The sequence below is a fragment of the Misgurnus anguillicaudatus genome, chromosome 22, assembly GCF_027580225.2.
Source record: "Misgurnus anguillicaudatus chromosome 22, ASM2758022v2, whole genome shotgun sequence".
NCBI classification, from domain to species: domain Eukaryota; kingdom Metazoa; phylum Chordata; class Actinopteri; order Cypriniformes; family Cobitidae; genus Misgurnus; species Misgurnus anguillicaudatus.
The window spans coordinates 10,706,537-10,726,508 of NC_073358.2; the positions used below are offsets into that span (position 1 = coordinate 10,706,537).

At 36.2% G+C, this 19,972-nt stretch overlaps 3 protein-coding genes across 4 annotated transcripts in view; all 3 read left to right on the forward strand.

The window, feature by feature from the left end:
• The window catches only part of hip1rb (huntingtin interacting protein 1 related b), a 58,874-nt gene extending 49,169 nt beyond the window's left edge, over positions 1-9,705 (forward strand). For both annotated transcript variants that reach the window (XM_055200891.2, XM_073860328.1), the window contains 13 exons: positions 814-900; positions 1,003-1,110; positions 2,101-2,237; positions 2,660-2,770; positions 3,244-3,302; positions 3,433-3,463; positions 3,669-3,731; positions 5,194-5,294; positions 5,481-5,586; positions 8,233-8,356; positions 8,492-8,553; positions 8,696-8,926; positions 9,044-9,705. In XM_055200891.2, coding sequence (XP_055056866.1) covers positions 814-900; positions 1,003-1,110; positions 2,101-2,237; positions 2,660-2,770; positions 3,244-3,302; positions 3,433-3,463; positions 3,669-3,731; positions 5,194-5,294; positions 5,481-5,586; positions 8,233-8,356; positions 8,492-8,553; positions 8,696-8,926; positions 9,044-9,073 — 1,250 coding nt within the window. In that variant the 3' untranslated portion in view covers positions 9,074-9,705. The remainder of the gene's footprint in view (positions 1-813; positions 901-1,002; positions 1,111-2,100; positions 2,238-2,659; positions 2,771-3,243; positions 3,303-3,432; positions 3,464-3,668; positions 3,732-5,193; positions 5,295-5,480; positions 5,587-8,232; positions 8,357-8,491; positions 8,554-8,695; positions 8,927-9,043) is intronic.
• A 2,214-nt stretch (positions 9,706-11,919) lies between these two features.
• Positions 11,920-15,039, forward strand: LOC129422950 (kelch-like protein 10). Its single transcript, XM_055179098.2, has 2 exons — positions 11,920-12,360; positions 12,464-15,039. The coding sequence occupies exons 1-2, from the start codon at positions 12,215-12,217 to the stop codon at positions 14,052-14,054; spliced, it is 1,737 nt and encodes a 578-aa protein (XP_055035073.2). The 5' UTR covers positions 11,920-12,214; the 3' UTR covers positions 14,055-15,039.
• Positions 15,040-17,268: 2,229 nt separating this feature from the next.
• On the forward strand, positions 17,269-19,900 carry rilpl2 (Rab interacting lysosomal protein-like 2). Its single transcript, XM_055200898.2, has 4 exons — positions 17,269-17,716; positions 18,621-18,772; positions 18,920-19,039; positions 19,154-19,900. The coding sequence occupies exons 1-4, from the start codon at positions 17,426-17,428 to the stop codon at positions 19,173-19,175; spliced, it is 585 nt and encodes a 194-aa protein (XP_055056873.1). The 5' UTR covers positions 17,269-17,425; the 3' UTR covers positions 19,176-19,900.
• Positions 19,901-19,972: the final 72 nt, after the last annotated feature.

Sequence of the window (19,972 nt, forward strand, 5' to 3'; positions counted from 1 at the left end):
TCTCAGAAATCCCCAAACTATTCCCGCAAAGCCGTTCAAAGATTCAGTCTGTCTAAAACCCACCACTTGGTAGCGTACTCTGCTTTGATTGGTCAACTGACAACAGTCAGTTATTATTGGTTTTTCCGCACATTAAACATTAGTACAACATTCATTGACCTAGTGCCAACGTTACTTACTGATAAGACATTAGAGTTTGAAAACCAACATCATTACACATCATTGATCCTTAATCCAAGTAATAATTGGATAAATATTTAACACTCATCTTAGAACGCATGTGAGTGATTCTCACGAAATCCAGATTTAGAAGGTGTTCTGGGCTTAAACAATGATTGAAACTGTAAACAATAGCGTAACTGCAACATACGTTAACCGAGTGCTAGTGCAATTTACTGACAAGACATTACAGTAAACTAGACATTCAGAACACTGAACTCGCCAAGATGGAGAAGCAGTCATCAGTAAAATGACGGGAACACAACAGAAGGGTTTTATTGTAACTTTACTACTATGGTATCGTCGAAAAAATTAATTTTAACCATTGATTCTTCACATCTTCATCCTTTGGTAGTGAAAACAATACAAACTCGCCTTTACAGCTCAAAACAATGTCTTCTCGACATGATGTTAACACACCAACTAGTGAAAATGTCTGTGGGCAGGTCAGGTTTTTTTCTTTTTTATTGTGCACTTTTTGGGTTAGCAACTTTGTTCACGTCTTGACACACTGCAATAAAGATAATTTTTGATGCTGGATCTGACTGGCACCTTAAGTAAAATTTCCTAAACTTGACCAACATTGTTCTTCAGATTACCTCATCAGCCGGGCCGAGGCCACGCTTGATTCCATTGATAAAGTCCAGATCGGCCACTCGGAGTTTGTGAAGAATATGAGGGGTAATTTTTTCACTCCCACATTCTGCTTGTTTATATGCATTTGTATGTATGTGTTATCTTTCAGGTGTGCTAATTCATGTTTACTCTCTGTTTGTGGTGTAGATGCTGGCGGTCTGGTTAGGGCTCTTACTCAGTTCTCTCATCTCACCGCCGACACAATAGCCAATGGAAGTGCAACGGCGAACATGGCGCCTACTGACCACGCTGACCGTAAATACACACACTTACACTATAGACCCAAACCTTTAGACAGGCTAGCTCATTCTTATTCTTATTACCATCTAATGTGGTAGTGACCAAATTAAAGGCACAATATGTACGATATTTGCATTACAATATCCAAAAACTGCTATCCAAATAGTGTTATACATATTGTTTGCATGTATACTTGCATTATCGCAAATGTTTTCAAATATGTTTGAGTTGTTAGTTAGTTAATTCAGTGCTATTTATGGGGTCACTTGCTTTTACTGCGGTAGAAATTATAGATGTGTTCATCTTCATGCTGCGTTGTGCAGACCGAACGGCATGACATTATAGCATTGCAAGAGTGATCCAAAAGCAGTACTATCGACCACATACATAAGTAGTTGTAACGTCTAGCACATTACTCTGTTGTTTCTAAACTCTGTCGGCTTACATTATAATGTAATGTTTTTAAAACTTTACTTCATTACATCATCCAAGAACATTTTGTGAGTCCCGTCAAACTGATTTTCAATTGGCAGTGCAGGTAAAGACTACAACTCCCATCATTGCATGTTTCCTTTTAACATCATTAAGCTACGACCTTTGTACATTTTTTGGTTTGGCGACCTCTAGTGGCAAACTTACATATTGTGCCTGTATAATAATAATAAAGTCATCAAATTTATAATCTATGTATGTGAATTTGTAGGGACTCAAGTATACGAATGAAATCACAACAGTCTTATATTTTAGTACAGTTTCATGTATCTCATATTTGATTTAAATCATTCAATTCAAACAAAGTGTCTAACATATTGCACATATTATACTCTGATATGACTGGTGCTATACACTCTAACTTTAATGTTATTAATAATAAACTTAAAACAGAGTTTTAAGATCAGAAGATTTTGAAGGTCACATTTAATCCGAAGCTACTGGTAGTAACTGTGAATATTGTTTATTTTGTTGAAAGTGTTGTCTGATGTACATTTGTGTATACATGTGCAGGTTTGACAGAGCATTGTAAGGGTTGTGCCACCCAGAGTCTGCAGTTTCTTCGAGATCTAAAATCAAAAGCATCTCTGAATAGAGCTGATCCAGCATCGATTCGAGCAGCCGTACAGAAGATCCTCAGAATAGCACAGGTGAGAAATGTGAAGTATATGAAATGCTACAAATGCAACTAATAGGTTTCATTTACTAATAATTATGTACGTGTTTTGTATTTATAAGCACGTTTGAACTTTTAACAGAAAATTTCAGTGGGTACATCCAATAGCGTACGTGTCTGTTGCGTTGTTATTATTGTAATTATTTTAATATATTTAGAAGAAATTTGAGTACGAAAGTTTTTGTTAAATGATGATGATTTGTTCATGCAAATGTCTGTATGCAAATTTCACACACTTTTTTGTGTTAGCAACGCAATGTTTTCTTCGGGTTCTTATGCCAAATATTCTTAATTATAAAGCCATTTATTGTTTTTATGCTTTGGACATTAGACTTTGTGGTTTACATCAGTCCAAGTGGTGTCTCTAACATTGTTTATCTTTTTTATGTGTTTCAGGATTTGAGGCCAAAAGGAATGGATGTTGGGAAAGATGAATTGGGTGATATGGTGGATAAGGAAATGGCTGCTACATCTGCTGCAATTGAAGAAGCTGTTAGGAGAATGGATGTGAGTACAGCGCTGATTATTTTACAGTATACACAAACTGTTTAAACACCAAATAAGTCACATGAGATTTCATTAAATGCTATTATTATTTACTGTTGTATGTTGTCAGCAAATATTGTGAATTGAAGACATCTACTTCATTAAGTGGTTCCTGCAATGATTTGTAATTGCATTGTTGTTAAGCATTGCATTATTTGGCATGCAGGACATGTGTTTTCCATAGCTTTTAAACACGACTGAAAATTTGTTGTACAATGCACCGGTTTGATGTGGTATTTTTCCCACCTATACTCTACTGTGATTGGATGACTGAGTAAAAAGTGTTATTGACAAGCCTAGTGTTTGTTTTTAATACAGCACTCCTATAGCAAACACTTGAAAAAAATTGCACTGGGCTTGGTTTAAAAAAAAAGTTTTGGTGGACACACAGCCTTACTGTTGTTTTGACCCTGATGTGATTTGTGGTTTTGTAGGAGATGATGAATCAAGCAAGGAAGGACACAACAGGAGTTAAGCTGGAGGTCAATGAGAGGTAAGTGGTTTTAATTTAATTGGGTTGTAGACACTTAAACAATGTTTCATTTGCAAAATGTTTGTTTATTTGCATTCAACCATATTTGTAAAATACATCACAATTTTGTACTTTATTATTTTTCTTCCAGAATTTTGTTTAGCTGCACTGATCTTATGAAGGTACGATTATTATTATTATTATTATTATCAGATAAACAATATAGATTTCACTCAAAACATACTTTACTCCTACATCTGTTGAGCTCTAATGATTAAATCCTGAAATATAAATAAAAACAATCTATATACTTGAGGTGACATGTTTATTAAATAAAACATGTATTTTTGTAACATCAGATGAATAACGTCTTAACATTTTATTCAGGCCATACGTATGCTGGTGTTGGCATCAACGGATCTACAGAAAGAGATTGTGGAAGGCGGAAGGGTAAAGTTTTGATTTTATTCTATAATCCATGTAATCTCTGTTTATACTGTCAGATACTGACCCACAGTGATAATACAATAAATGTTAATTGTGACGATATTGTAAAGAATGCTTTTTTCATTTTTTTAATGTGAAAATATTGAGAAAATCACCTTTAAAGTTGTCCAAATTAAGTCCTTAGCAATTTTTACTAAGGATAAATAAAGTTTTGATATTTACAGTATTACATTTACAAAATATCTTAATGGAACATGATCTTTACATGATATTCTAGTGATTTTCTGCATAAAAATAAATAATTTTGCCCCATACAATGTATTGTTGGCAATTGCTTCAAATATACCCATGCGACTTATGACTTTTTTTGTGGTCCAAGGTCACATTTAAGTTTTAAAACCTTCTATGTATGTTTCTAAAATTGTGTCTGTGCTTGCTAATGTATTTTTTATATGAAGAGCTCAAGTGCATCTGACATGTTTTCTTGTAAATGATCATTTTTTATCAGACTCTTAATGGATTCTGCCAACAAACCGGCATTTCTGAATGACCTGAGGCCGGGATTAAACAAATTTGAAGTGAACGTATTTGATAGCTTTCTGTTAATAGCATTATCTCATTTTTGGTGGCTTTTGCATCTGAGCTTTTCATATGTGAAGACTAAGGGCCAGATTTACTATATATTTACATATATATAAATCGCGTGTCGCATTAAAAAGACCTGTCTGAAATTGATACTGAATTGCAAGGCTGCGATTTTATGTTTCTTGTGCGTGTACTATGGCGTTTTGGTCAGTAAGAAGTTCTTATCAATCTAAAATCATTATGAGTCGGAGTCGTGTATAACGTGCATTTAAAAAAGCAAAAATCAAAAAAAATAATTCAAAATATTATTTATTATAATGAAAATAATTAAAACAATCTTAAGAACGGCGATATAAATATTCTTCTTGACATTTCCTGGAATAGCAATAACAATTGGACTTTCTGCACGAGAGCGCCCCCTGGCTTTGGTATGTGCCCGGATTTCACTGTAATTCAGTTAAATTCATTCATTTAGAAAACGCACATTTGCACGATTAATCGTTACAGCCCTAGCGCAAACCATTTTGTCGTTAAATAATGACTGTCGGGATTTACTAAGACCGCGCAGTGGATTATTATGCATTTGCATTTCTAGGAGTTTCCCTTTCAGATGCAAAATTTATGGGAGGAGATTAATTAAATGATTCACGCAACGCGATTTACTTATGTTTGCGCTTGTGATATTACTGGTTTTTGTGCCATTATTTAAATCATTTTGGCCTTGAAATGTTGGCGCCCATTTTTTGGAATTGAGCTCTCATGCGTATTTGCCCCATTTAGTAAATCTGTCCCAAAAACTATTTTTTGACATAGCTTAAATAGAAATGTATGTTCACATGAAATCAAGCATTCATTATCGGTCTGACCTTTTGGTTTTTAGGGTGCAGCAACAATTAAAGAGTTTTACGCTCGTAACTCTCGCTGGACTGAAGGTCTTATATCTGCCTCTAAAGCTGTAGGATGGGGTGCGACACAGATGGTGTATGTATATTATCAAATATTACAGATATCCATTCTATTTTATATCTATGTGACATTTAAGTGTTTTGTTTAAGTCACATTAATGCATATTTATTATGAGGTTTGATATTGTTATTGTACAATTTAATATTTGAATTTGTAATAATTTGTTGCAAAATGATATGTAATAAATCTGTTTCCTCACAGTGATTCTGCAGATAGGGTGGTGTTACACACAGGGAAATATGAAGAGCTGATCGTGTGCTCTCATGAGATTGCTGCCAGCACCGCACAGCTTGTTGCAGCCTCCAAGGTTTCACTTTTATACTAAAATTTCAATGATTTTACCTCTTTATCATAATCCAGTGCTCTTATATTAATACATATAATGTGTGTGTTTGTGTGTCTGTGTGAACATGTTCGAAATAATCGAAATAACAATTTTTTTTCTGAGGTTTACCAGGTTTGAGTGCATGACGCTTAGCTCCCAAAGCACAGCGTCCTCACAACATAGCAGAGGCAATAATACTACAGTGAAAATTAAAGTTTCTTCGCGTATACATTTGGGCGGTTTTACGCAAATATTCCCACACAGTGACGCAGATATATGGGGTCGTGTTTGAATGAGACATTTTAGAAAGGTGTGAATTATACCTGTCAAATGGGATTTGAAAATAACCCCAACACCCCATTTTCACTACTACGCACGGAAATGTATGGGTATACCTTATATAATTTTTTGTATGGCACTCTTGCATCTGCAAGGGACTTGTTATACACATAGGTGCAGACGTTGCATTTTTTAACACCTGAGTTAAGCAGCAAACACAAACAGCAGTTTTCCACACCTGCCACATTTGATTTGAGACTTTAAGACCTTTCAGATCTTCTATATACACAAACAGCTTTTAACACACCGAATCGCATCATATGACCGCTTTAAATATTTATCAAATACATTGTAACACAGATGCACATTGCAAATGGCAACACAAAAGATGCACTTTATAAATGCCTTATTTCAATAATTAAACAACTATCTCTCGTGTGTAACTAAAACACAATATACACTACCGTTCAAAATTTTGAAATTGCTTTTGTAAACAAAAATATTATTGTGAAAACGACAATTTCTTTTAAAAAATATGATTTTTAAAATGTATAACAGACTGAATATTAAATACAAACCAGCCAAAATGAGCCATAATAAGCATGAACTCCTTTAATATTCTTTAAAAATCATCTCGGGGTGAGACCTTGAGAAGCTTCTTGATAAAATGAAAAGATAAATTTAGCTTACTATGTAAGGAATGAATAACGATGGGCCATTTAATTATTCGAAAATAGTGCACACCCAAGGTGGTACACTCCACTTCGTGTCGCATTACCTCCTTGGGTGTGCATTATTTTCTTCTAATTCAATGGCCTGTCTTCAATTATTCCTTACTTATACCATGGGGCTGCTGAATGCTTTATTCCGGTTGTTTGAGAAATGTTCGACGGGTGTTGTTTTTTTCTGTAAAACGCACACCTGACCTGTCAGATGTCTTAACTCTTTCGCCGCCAGCGTTTTTTTTAAAAGTTGCCAGCCAGCGCCAGCGTTTTTCATGATTTTCACAAAAGTTTAATGCCTTCCAGAAAATGTTCTTCTTAAAATATATAAACATACAATATACCAAATGAAAGAACAGACTCGTTTCATCCTACCTTCAGTAGTTCTTTTGTAATCAGCTTTTGAATATGGGTAGGTTTCTGCAAAAACACCACATTTTGAGCAAAAAGCAGATAATTCCATTTTTGTGACGGACTTTTCATAGAGATCCCATTCAGAGCGATTTTAAAACAGAGATGGACACGCAGCAGCTTGCCATAGGACAATACTTCCGGGTTTAAAAAGTAATAGCGGTAAGGATAATAGCGGTATTGCGGAAAGCCGAAAATACTAGTCATTGGCAGGGAAGCGTTTTCTCTTGATTGACGAGATATCTCGTCAATGGCGGCGAAAGAGTTAAAATAACCACCAGATCAGTGACTGTGGTAAACGTGATATAAGGGTCAGTGACAAAAACAGTTTGGCCAGATTTAAAAAAACTTGCACGTATCAGGTATATTTCAATGCACATAGGGTATTTATGTTAATTTTATGCAATAAAAAATTACATTTGCACCATTTTTATGAAAGTTAAGACTGAATGGACCTGAAAATGTCAAATGATGTAACCGCTAATTGCTCCAAAGAATGAGAAATATTAAATATTTTATCCACCTTGATGGCATGTAAGCGTAATCATCAAACAATTTTATAAGTTATTTCCAAATGTAAATTTGAATGCGTTTTTGTGAAATATTGCCCTGACATTTGCTGAAAACAGCTCTGTTTTCTTAATAATCTTTAACAAATGATGTAAAAATGTATGTTAAAAAAATCATATTACACTAAACTTTTTGAATATATTTATATTTTCATTTAAAAAAAATACAATTGACACAGACCGGTTACATCACATTGACATGTTTGCAGTTATCCCCCAAATATTCTTTCAAAATGAAATAAAACCAGAAATTTTAGACTTGGTCCTCAAAAAAGAAAATGTTTGCAAGTAATCTGTTAATTCATTTTGAAATGTTACCCCTTCTACATTTAATTGAACCATAAGGACACAAAATAATTAACGTCACGTCATTGACCCATAAACGGAATACTTAACTTCGGTCCATTGAATTATTTAAAAATAATGCACACCCAAGGTGGTACTGCGGCACAACGTGAAGCGCAATAATTCAATAAAGCATTCAACAGCTCCGTGGTATAATATTCTATAATGTGAAAAATATAAATTATGACTGAATTATAAAATGAATAATATGCTTATTGTAGGAATTGTAAATGTTAATTACTACAGTAGTAATCTAAGAAAGTACGATCATGAATACATTTGTTTTTTGTGTGTCTCTGTAGGTGAAAGCAGACTCGGGTAGTAGGAAGCTGGGTGTTCTTCAACAGGCCTCACGTACTGTTAATGAGAAGGCTGCTAATGTGGTGGCATCCACCAAAACGGGACTGGACCAGATCGAGGACAAGGGTCAGTGTGATGTCACAGGGCCATACCTACTGTTTTTACTTCAGTAATAAAATACAGGGTGATGCTATAACACAGAGATCATTCACAAAATTAACACGCTTTTTTCCTCTTCTTTGTTCTTGTGCGGATATTTAGACACCTTTGATTTCTCTGGCATGTCTCTGATCAAGCTTCGAAAAGAAGAAATGGAGTCGCAGGTTCGTTTTGTCAAAGATTTACATGCACTAATAAATATATGTAATGTATAATGAAACATGAAACGTAATGCATGTGTGAAGATAAACCAAACAGCACTTCTGTGTGTAAACCTGATATGATGCATATCTTTTCAACTCTCAGGTGAAGGTTCTGGAGCTGGAGTCCATGCTGGATAATGAGCGTCTGCGTTTGGGTGAGCTCAGGAAGAAGCATTATGCGATCGCGGGTGTCCCACTGGAGCAGATGGAGCAGAATAATGGACTACAGAGCCCTTTTCAAATGACTGCCCCGTCCTCTCCCAAACCATCTAAACCCGGTGTAATGAAGAAACCAACCCTTGCCCAAAAACCCAACATCCCTCCCAAAGCCACAGTAAGACGGACATTTTGCAGCCTGATCTCACGAGAATTTATACGAATTTTAGTGATCGTGATCCATAACTTTATATCACATTGCATAAACTGTTGCTATCTTGTCTGTTTCTTACAGTATAGAACACATCTGAGTGAAGATATTTGAAGGACGTGTCTAGAATCAACATGCATCATTTTCAACGTCCTCTTATGATCCCCGACTCTTTTAAGTTACTTCCTGCTGTAGCTTCAAGGTCAAACTCTCATCGGTTTCCTGAAGGTTTTTTTATTAAATGTGAAGCTACAGTATTAGGTGTTTTTCATGTATTCCAAATCTTTCTGTTTTTAAATAACTGTTTTATTTAAGTAACACGTAGAAAATAATAGAGAAAATAGTGAGGAGCTTGCTGACCTCAGGTCAGAGATAACAACTTGCATAAATTATTTTATATCTATGATCACTGTAATATGTTTAAAACGTCTTCATGTTACAATAAACTTAAGGGTTATATCATGGTAGGAGATGAATAGTGTAACACTATGTGTATATCTATAGAGTATTGTATATGTCGAGCCTTTTTAATCGGGAGGTTTTTCATTGAATCAGGGTGAAATGTCTTTTTCTTGATAAAGTCCACATCTATATAGATTATATTTTAGTCATGTTTGATGTTTCCTTGTAATAAATGTAAAATGATTAATAAATGTTGAATGTGTGGATAGCACAGTGAATATGTTTAACTCTACATTTGATTAAATGAAAGAATAATTCATCAATAAAAGTCTTTGTGTATTTTACTATTATTTTAGTAGTCTGTAGTAATATTACAGAATTTGTATTAATATATATATACAAAGTACTATGTTCTTGTAGCTTACATGGCAGAGCAAGGTCATAGGGTTTGAACCAAGAACCATGTATATCAATAAATGTATAGACTTACTTTGCTACATTTTCTTATTTCAGTCGGTAAATTAACTTTAGTCTTGTTTTTGTTCATGCATATTACAAGATTAAATGATTTGCCTGTTATTGTAAACAATAGTTCCAGTGGAATTATTACAGAGCTGTTTACTGGAAAACCCAGTTAAGTTGGTTACTGAAAATCGCTGAAAATACATTAATGTGCCCACGTGATGCAAGCATGATTTCACCTGTCTCAGGTGACTACACGACCAAGGCGGTGTTCCTTAAACCATATTGCAGAACTACACTACTTATAATTGTTGATTAACAAACTATTTTTATTAAAGCTGAAAAATTGTTGGCCAGTGTATTACCATATTTGCATTACCACCGGGCAACTATTTCAGTCATACAGTCCTATCTAATTGAATAGGGGCAGACAAATATCTCTAAAATCGCCGGATTAGTTACAATATTTTTTTATTTCCAATCAACCATTTACAACAAACAATACAATAAATAATATTTCTTGCGCGTAAAACAGCCTTTTCTAGCTTGCTACCTTAGCTCGCTCTAGTAGTCACCACTGCGCATGCGCAAAGAGCCGCTTTATCGATTCGATTTGATTTATCGGTCTAACTCTTTGGTTGGTAATTAGCCCTTTTTATAATCGTGTCTGTCTACACTAGCGCGCCCGTACCTATAGACGTGTATATCTATGGACACAGCTACAAGCAGTCAAACCTGCTCAAACCATCTATGGCTCAAACAGTGTAAAACCAAACCCTATTCATTCACCAATCAGATCCGAGCGTTTCTCTCTTCTCTCTTCCTCATTTGCTGTATTCCGCTGTCACTCACGTGACGTATTACAAAGCGGCAGACATAAACACATCAGTTTACTTGGATTTGGAGCGACAATTTTCTCACAAAAGAGAGGAAATACGAGCGCCATTGCGGTAATCATGGTGGCGATTGTGAGAGAGACGATGCAACAATATTTGTTTTGAAAAAGGCAAGGAAATACTTCTGGTCTTTTTTCAATTGGAAGGCTGCACCCTCCGGAGGTCAAATATGCAGGCTGCATACGTCATCAAGCCTGGTTTATAAGGTAAACTGAGCATTACATTCGCAAGTCATAAGCATACTGCAACAATTTACGATTAACTAAGTATAATAGTCAACTTTATAATTGTTAATATTCTGAAATAAGACAGTATTGATGACGTATGCAGCTTAGAAATACGACATCCGTAGGCTGCAACCTTCAGATTCAGAAATGGCTTCTGCCACGAGTTCCTCATCAGAAAGTTGTAACATGAATGCGTTTCTCCCTGATGCCTCAAAATTTTGATCGTTTAGCGTTTTAAAGGTTTAGTTTTTAGTTTAGTTTTAAGGTTGGCCTGTTCTTTTCCTTTGCGACAGTGCTGCGGCGCTTGTGGCCTCTAGGGGCGCTAGGCTTGAAAAATACATGTCTAGCGCCTCCTAGTGACCAAAAAGTTCCGCGTTGTGCCTTTAAATAAATATTATAAAACAAAATTAAATAAACATAATTAAAATACATAAATATAACTAAATCTATTACCCAACACATACCACCCTTGATTTTAATGCACCACATGCTGATTTTGATGCATTATTAATTTATTAATAATTTAACTATTAATTTATTAATACTACCAAATATGTATTATTATCTGTTTAACTTATTATTATTATTATTATTATTATTATTATTATTATTATAATTGCTTCATAACAATATTATCATCTGTATCATTATCCGTTTAATTTATTATTAATTTATTTATTATATCATTGAGCGGAACAAATCATTGTCACAATTGTTGTTTTTGTTTTTGTTGTCTGTTTTGTTTTTTACTACTTAACTATCTGTTGTATGTTTTGCACTTATAAAAAAATAAATAAAAAAAGTTATATTTCCTAATTAAACTAAGGCCTAGTACTGGTTTAAGATAATCCCTGCCCGTGAAACAACCCCTATAAGTAACTTCAAGTCAAAAAGTAGGTTTAAAGGTTTAAAAATATTAGCATATTTTCTTTAGAGATGTCAAAGTAGCTTTGGGGTCAAAATTTGATAGGAGGGTTAAGTGGTGAACATGCTAATTATATACAGGTAAAGGTAATGACATCCAATACTTCAATGATTTATTATTAAGCAAAATAAAAAGTCTTCAATAAATCTCAAAAAATGTAATAAAACTACAAATAAGAAAAAAATACAAACAAAAAATAAACACAAACCAATCATAGAATGTTTGTATATTCTGTAACTATGACATCATGACATCATAATAGAGAGTTAGATGAAGTATGTCACTACAGACTTTACTATACAGAGTTTAGATTGAGTCGGTAAGTTCAGTTAGTTTCAGCAAAATGGAGAATGAAATAAATTTCACAGCTTTTGGCTTCTTTGATGAAGTGCGTTTGGATGGCGAGCACACCGATGCGATCATCAGGGTGAAAGACGTGGAGTTTAAAGTGCATAAGATAATTTTATGTGGCTGCAGCCCATATTTTAGGTAAGGACAGACATTTAAACACACAAATGCATTTGGGAAAAACTTTATTATTTAATATGATTGAACTGTTTTTTCATCCGTAACCATTAAAATTGCTCCACAGGGCACTTTTCTCTACCAAGTGGTCCAATGGTCAACATTTCTATGAGATATCAGATGTGTCTCCACAGATAATGTCCCTTATTATTCAACACGCATACACACGATCCGTTCCCATCACTGAAGAAAATGTCCAGGAGCTCCTGGTGGTGGCGGACAGGATTTTTATGAAGGATCTGGTAGACGCCTGTTGTGGGTTTCTGGAGTCGCAGTTATGCCCAGAAAACTGCATTGGCATTTTTATGTTTGCCAAGCATTTTCATTCTTGCTCCAAACTTCAGGAAAAAGCCAAGTTTTACATCCTGGAGCACTTTAAGAACGTGGTGGGTTTGTCTCAAGAACTCCAGGAGCTCCCACTAAAACATCTTGAGGAGTTCATTGGACGGGATGAGTTAAACATTAAAGAGGAGGAGATTCTTTTCGAAGCCATCCTGCGCTGGATTGAGCACGACCCTCAAGAGAGAAAAATACACATCGCCACACTTCTGCCAAAGGTTCGGATGGGGTTGATGACATCGGATTATTACCAAAATAACGTGAAGAGCAATCCACTAGTAACAGATGATGAATTCTGCTCAAATGTCATCAACAGTGCAACAAAGGCCCTGAATAACCTTAACATATCTGAACTCTCCAGCCAAGACCTTCATAAACAGCTTATTCGTCCGCGGCTGCCTCCAACAGTACTGCTGGCGATTGGAGGATTGGGCACTGGTGGTCCAACCAATATGATTGAGGCATATGATGTTAGGGCAGACTGCTGGGTTAATGTAACCCCAGAGGTCGATACACCGAGAGCCTATCATGAGACAGTTGTCTTGGACGGCTTTGTCTTCTGCATCGGCGGCTTCGATGGTGTGAATTATTTCAACAGCGTCAGGAAATTTGATATCACCAATCAGACTTGGCATGAGGTGGCTCCAATGTATGAGCGGCGTTGCCATGTAAGCGTTACTGTTTTGGACGGTCACATATATGCCATGGGTGGCTACGATGGAAATATACGGCTGAACTCAGCTGAACGGTACGACCCAAAGACCAACCAGTGGAGTCTCATAGCATCCATGAACGAACACCGTAGTGATGCTAGCGCCATAACTCTACATGGCAAGGTGTATATCTGTGGAGGGTTTTCTGGCAATGACTGTCACTTCACAGCAGAAGTCTTCGATCCCCAGACCAACCAGTGGAGTTTCATCGCCCCAATGATTAACCGCCGCAGTGGTCTCGGTGTGATCTCTCATGGGAATCGAGTTTATGCTGTTGGTGGATTCGATGGCGCTGATCGTTTGCGTAGTGTAGAGCGTTACAACCCTGACACAGATAGCTGGCGGGCCATTGAACCAATGATAACGCCGCGAAGCAACTTTGGCATTGAGGTGCTGGAAGATCGGATCTACGCTGTTGGAGGCTTTAATGGATCAAGCACCACTGATAACGTGGAGTGTTTCAACTGGGAGACAAATTACTGGTATGAGGTATGTGACATGACAATAAGCCGCAGTGCTCTGAGTTGCTGTATATTATCAGGGTTACCTGAAGTGATCAAGTACACCGCCAATCGGGACTCACTTCCGACAGGAGGCTGTCAGTGATTGACGCAGCATCGACACTGGACAGAAATATTTCGCCATCAATGATGTGCTTAAGGGCAAAAATAAATGCATTTAAAAAAGACACGGTGTTGTAAACTTTATAGGGATGATGTGCTGTGATGGTTTAAGGTCATGGTGGATCATCAAATGGTTACGAGTTCAAACACTGCTGTTTGAAATAAGTTTAGTGTAAAAGATTTTGGATGACTTTTTTTAAATCATGTCTGAATCAGATGGTCAACAAGCCAAAGCAATGCTTTTAAAACTCTCAATGCCAGACACCATGAAATGTGCTAAGATTGAGAAATAATGATAATCTTGTTTACTTCATTTACATGATTTGGGAAATGCGGGTACATTTAAAAAAAAAAAAGTAAAGTAAAAGTAGAGTAAAAGCGATACAGACCCTGTCAGGCTATGGTGGACATGTCATTCAACCTATTTTAAGTCGATGTACCATCACAAGAGTCTTGAAAATATATTATGAAGGTTGAAAAACTACAAAGTGTCACTTTAATGCAGAAAAAAATCCTTTTAATTTGTTTACTGTACATTATAGGAGTGAAAACTTGCATTTTTATAGTGTTAAAATGGACTTTATTTTCTTTATGCAACAAATAATTTCGTATTACTTTTGATCATGAAAATTGTGTTTTATTTGTGCCCGTGCTTGTTCTCTTGCCTGCCTTACATAACATGTTATCATAAATGCTTAAGTGTGTGCTTGACAAATGAAAACTTACCGTAACTTATCATGTTTTGTCAGTTGTGCATGTACACGTCTGTATTGAACATGCTCTGACTGTCAGTGTTATCTATGAAGTCAGTTGTCTGCGTGACATCACTCTCTCACCAGCTTTTTATGCATGTAAGTCATCCGTCTCCTGTTTCAGTCTACGAAAGAACGAGATAGAGAGGAGAAACGTGCACCAGGCCAAACAAACAGCTGCATATGAGCTCCAGGGGAATGACATGGTAATGTGCCCCAGCACTAGATACTCCGAATCACGGGTGGATACCTCCCTGCCCAGGGCTGGGGGGTTTCAGGTCATGCATTGAAACAGATCTCTATCCATACGTCAATATCAGATCAATACTGCTAAAGGCTGTTCTGCAAAAAGCACTTAACACCAGGAGAAAGGCCTGTAAAACAACTTTTTGTGATAAATATACAGAATGGGATACTGCATACTATTTTAAAAAAAGACTGTATACTGCACAGTATATTCTCTGTATTGCATTTGACAAAGTGTGCAACTAGAGACGCGCAAAACTTTATTCAACAAATAAACCTTTGTGAAGCTCTGCGTTCAAACTGAGAAGCCCAGAGAAGAGAGAGTTTGCTAAAAGCATTTTGTTGGTCAGAGAAATGGATGGCACTGATAAAGAATTGAAAAGTAAATGATCGAGGCGAGAGAGGTAGACAGAGGTAGAGGAGAGCAAGCGCAGCTGTTGATGCAGCTGTGGGTTGGGGGGTCGAGAGTCGCTGAATAGCTGTGGTTTCCTGTCTGTTTTCTCGACTGCAGAGGAAAGAGTTTCAGAACCCACCCTGTGTTACGTGAGACCCCTGTTTCATTCTGCTCTCTCTAATGGACTCGGACTGGTTTAGAGTGGTTTGCTGTAACGCTTTGAGTGGTTGGTATTTCTGGTAGACAAATCCAGATTGTTTAACCAAAGAGTGTTCTGGAAATACAGCCAGCAGTACACCAGACTCTTTGTCCAAAACTACATTTACTATGGAGAAAACATGACCACCTTTATAAAACGTAACCAGCTTAGACAGACCACACAATGCGGATAACACAAACATACAAACATTCAGTGATGTGTAGAAACATTATTTAGGTAACCAGATGAGAAATATATCAGTCAAATGTTTGTTTCTTACAATCTTAAAATGCTTTAAATTTGAAGGCGTATGTATAAATCTTTGAAATGAGTTTTATAAACAAAAACATAAATATGCTTTTTTTCATAAAAATTGTTAACAAGGACATTTCACAAGACTTTTTTTAAGATGTCAAATAAATCTTTGGTGTCCCCAGAGTACATATATGACATTCCATCTTAAAATACCATATAGATAATTTATTATAACATGTTAAAATTGCCACTTTGTAGGTGCGAGCAAAGATGTGCTATTTTTGTGTGTGTCCTTTAAAATTGCAAATGAGTTGATCTCTGTAGTACTAAATGGCAGTGATGTGGTTGGATAGTCCAGATTAAGGGGCGGTATTATTCCCTTCTGACATCACAAGGGGAGCCAAATTTCAATGACCTATTTTTTCACATGGTTTACCAAAGCTAAATTACTGGGTTGATCTGTATCACATTGTCTGGGTTGATAAAAGCACTGGGGACCCAATTATAGCACTTAAACACATGGAAATGTGTATTTTAAGAATAAGTTTTATAACGTGCTCTGAGCCTTTAACACGGTGAGCGTTCCCGTGCTTTCTGTTTCTCAATGAATTGGTCGGGAAGCAAGTGTCACATTGTATCCTTTCATGTGTCTGAACTTGAGCAGAGTTTTACCATGAGAGGTCTTAACAGAATACCCGAGACCTGTGCGGTTCCGGGTTTATATTTTAAATGGTCAGTCGTGTTGCGGTCGGTCCTAGTTGAATTACTTCGGGTCCCAAGTGATTAATATTTTGTGTAAAACTCGAGTCGATCGGAGAACGGCCGCGAGCGCTACCGCGCTAAAGCTCGAGGGCAGTTTCAGCGTGCATGGTGCATCCGGTGGCGATCGTTACGAACACGCGCTGCATTTTCTTTCTCCCATTTTTATAATCTATCTTATTATTAATAAACCATATATTTCCTAAAAAGTTTGCACAGATATGGTAGGAAAAAAGCAATGCTAATGTCAAGCATTGCACTGAACGAGCAAAGCTCAAGCTGATTAAAGATATAATAAAAAATGCAAAGCTGTAAGAAAAGTCACCTGTCACCGGACCGCAAGTAGACTTTCAAATCTGAAATAATGAGTGAAGTAAGCTTTTTTAATCAGCAAGAGAGAAATACAAAGATAGGCAGTTTATCTAATAGAAATTATAACCATCATAACATCAGTCACATTTATAATCTATAGACATGCACTGTCTATTATAGCCTACTATAGTGATAGTCTCGATACAAGTGATGTTAAAAGGTGTGCTCTCGCGGTACTTTGACGTAAAACTATGATCGGTCTGCGCAGCGCCTCGTGAAGTCGAGCATACGAAAGCCAATCTGAAAGAGGAAGTTACTGGTAAAGTTGTGATTGCGCATTGCCGGTGAGCTCCTCCAACTCGCCGAATCTTTGTAAATAAACACTTTCATTGAGCCGTGGTGTTGTATATAGATGAAAAAGCTGTTTTTAGACGAAGATGGTAGAGCGGGAGGACAGTTCACCTCTGCAGGCTTTCGAGAAGGACGCGCTGGATCTTACAGTTGAAGATGTCTACGATATTTCTTACGTGATCGGCAGGGATCTGTTAAAAGTGAACACAGGTGGTCGGGAATTATCAGATTTACAGTTTAAGATCGTCCGTGTGCTGGAGATGTTTGAGATGATGGTGAACAAGTTTAACCTGTCTTTGGAGGAGCTGAGAATGGAGAGAGATAATCTGAAGAGAGAGCTTGATAGTGTTACATCTGAGGGATCAACTACTAGTCAGGTGAATGCGTTTAAACTTCATCAGATATATTCTGTGATAGCGTTTAATACGCAAGAAATAACACACATATACTAAAATACATGCAACATGAAAAAACACTAAAGCATAATTATAGTAAATTGTTGTGTATTTAGTATGTTATGGTCATTAACGCATATTGTTAATGTATACTACAGTATACTATAGTATTACGTTGATAAGCTGTATTAAATACTGCAGTAAGTTATACAGTTTAACATTTACTATGGTAAAGTTCAAGACACTAAAGAATTTACTGTAATACATTTCTAAAATATACAACTGTGCAATGTCATGTGACGTGTAAATGTCTACGTTAAAAATGCTAGTTTCTGTCGAAAACTCTAGCGATTTTATAATTACTATAGTAACTACATTGTTACTACAGTAAAACTCTTTTAACCAACGATATCATTAAATAAAGAAAATACAAAAAGATCCTTATGGAAATGAACAATGGTTTCACTACAGTAACTATAGTTTAAATATGGTATTTGTTGTAAAAGTATGGAAACCACAATTTTAACAGCTTAACCTATTTGTAGGAAAACTATAGTAATGGTAATCAGTCTCCCGATAAAACATGTTTATTACACTATAATAAAAACAGTTTGACTTGTATTAGTTCTTTTACAGAGTTAAATGGGAGTAATCACAGTTAGTTTGGTGGTAACTATGGTTACCGTTTAAAAGGAGGCCTCAAGTCAACAAACTTCACCAGGGGTCCGAACCTGCTGCTTTTTTGTAGTATTTTATTTAAATTGACCTTAAAGTTCACACTAAGTAACTACTAGTTAGTGTTTTGGTTTCACATTTGTTGTATAAAACATTTGACAGGTTTCCGGATTAGTAACTCATTTTTACAAATGTGTTTAATTTATTTTAGGAGCACATCGGTCCAAACAAGCTTATTGTGGACCTGAAGGACCCGAACCGACCGCGCTTTACCATGCAGGAGTTAAAGGAGGTTCTTCAAGAGAGAAACCAGCTTAAAGCTCAGCTAATGGTGGCCCAAGAGGAACTTCAGCTCTATAAGAGGTGAACAACTGTTCATAATACACTCGATTGGGTAGTGTAACTGAATGGATCATAGACGTTTGAGAGACACCTTTACTTATTTCCTGGGTACAGGCTTTGAAATTATATTATTTGTGGTTGACATCAGTGCGTGTCATGTGCTTGCAGTGGAGTCCTGAGCTCAGAACAAAATATGGTGGAAATAAACCTGGACGCCCCTTCACCTTCAGAACCCTCACCAACAAACACTGTAGAGGACAACAAGGAGAAGAGCACAATTCAGAAACTGTGAGTAATTTAGATTACCTTCACACTTCCAAACTCATTTGGAAGACTACATCCTCCGATGTTTGCATACGTCATCAAGATGTATTATTTCCGATTTTTTCTTCTCTTTTTCAGATTTTCATTTCGACAAAAATAGCCTGTTGGCCACACCAAATGTAAAAGCGGCACTGAAGAAGTCTATAAAGCCAGCACCTCCTGTCGAGTGTGAAGTTAAGGCACAGAACTTAAACTATCAACTCGCTCCTCAGTTTAATAAAATATAGATCATGGTTCAAGTAAAACACAGAAGACCAGATAGTCAACAAACACACAGTGGTCTGAAATATCTGATTCAGGTAGGGTTTGAACCTGTGCCGCCCATCGTGTTGTGACTTTGACAGTGTTTTTGTTGTTCACCCAGTTTATTTCTACACGGAAATTAATAATTTTTAAGTGGAAGATTATTCAGAAGCAGGACTACCTAAATCGATATTTCATGTCCACATTTATACCTGGCAGCACGTGAGCAGGTTATTTCATGGTACTGTCATGCATTGGGGTATTGCTTTTACTTTATATTCAAAGTTTAATTTCAGTGTTTTAATTGTATGTTAGCTGTATATTGAAAGCAATGGTGTAAAAATGATTGCACTAAATATCTGGTATATGAAGTGATCATATGGTGAGTGTATAACCTCTAAATGTGTATTAACTAAACTAAATTTTTAAAGACCACTTGGCCTTCACAGTTTGCTATATCCTTTAATGAACTTTTTCAACAACACCATGTTATTGTATTTTAATAAGCAATCAGTTTGTGAATCAATGATGATTTGTATTAATTTCTACAAGTATTGTATTAAAGTTTTTCTTTTAGATGTAGACGCTTATTTTCACACCTCATTTCAAATGACTTGACAGCTCATCTGAAGCAACAATGTTGTTACAAGAAAT

Bases quoted from the DNA above. Each gene is read 5' to 3' on its own strand.
- LOC129422950 (XM_055179098.2), top strand. From the start codon at position 12,215: ATGGAGAATGAAATAAATTTCACAGCTTTTGGCTTCTTTGATGAAGTG. The intron at 12,361-12,463 runs GTAAGGACAGAC...ATTGCTCCACAG, and splicing joins GGCTGCAGCCCATATTTTAG to GGCACTTTTCTCTACCAAGT.
- rilpl2 (XM_055200898.2), top strand. From the start codon at position 17,426: ATGGTAGAGCGGGAGGACAGTTCACCTCTGCAGGCTTTCGAGAAGGAC. The intron at 17,717-18,620 runs GTGAATGCGTTT...AATTTATTTTAG, and splicing joins AGGGATCAACTACTAGTCAG to GAGCACATCGGTCCAAACAA. The intron at 18,773-18,919 runs GTGAACAACTGT...ATGTGCTTGCAG, and splicing joins GAACTTCAGCTCTATAAGAG to TGGAGTCCTGAGCTCAGAAC.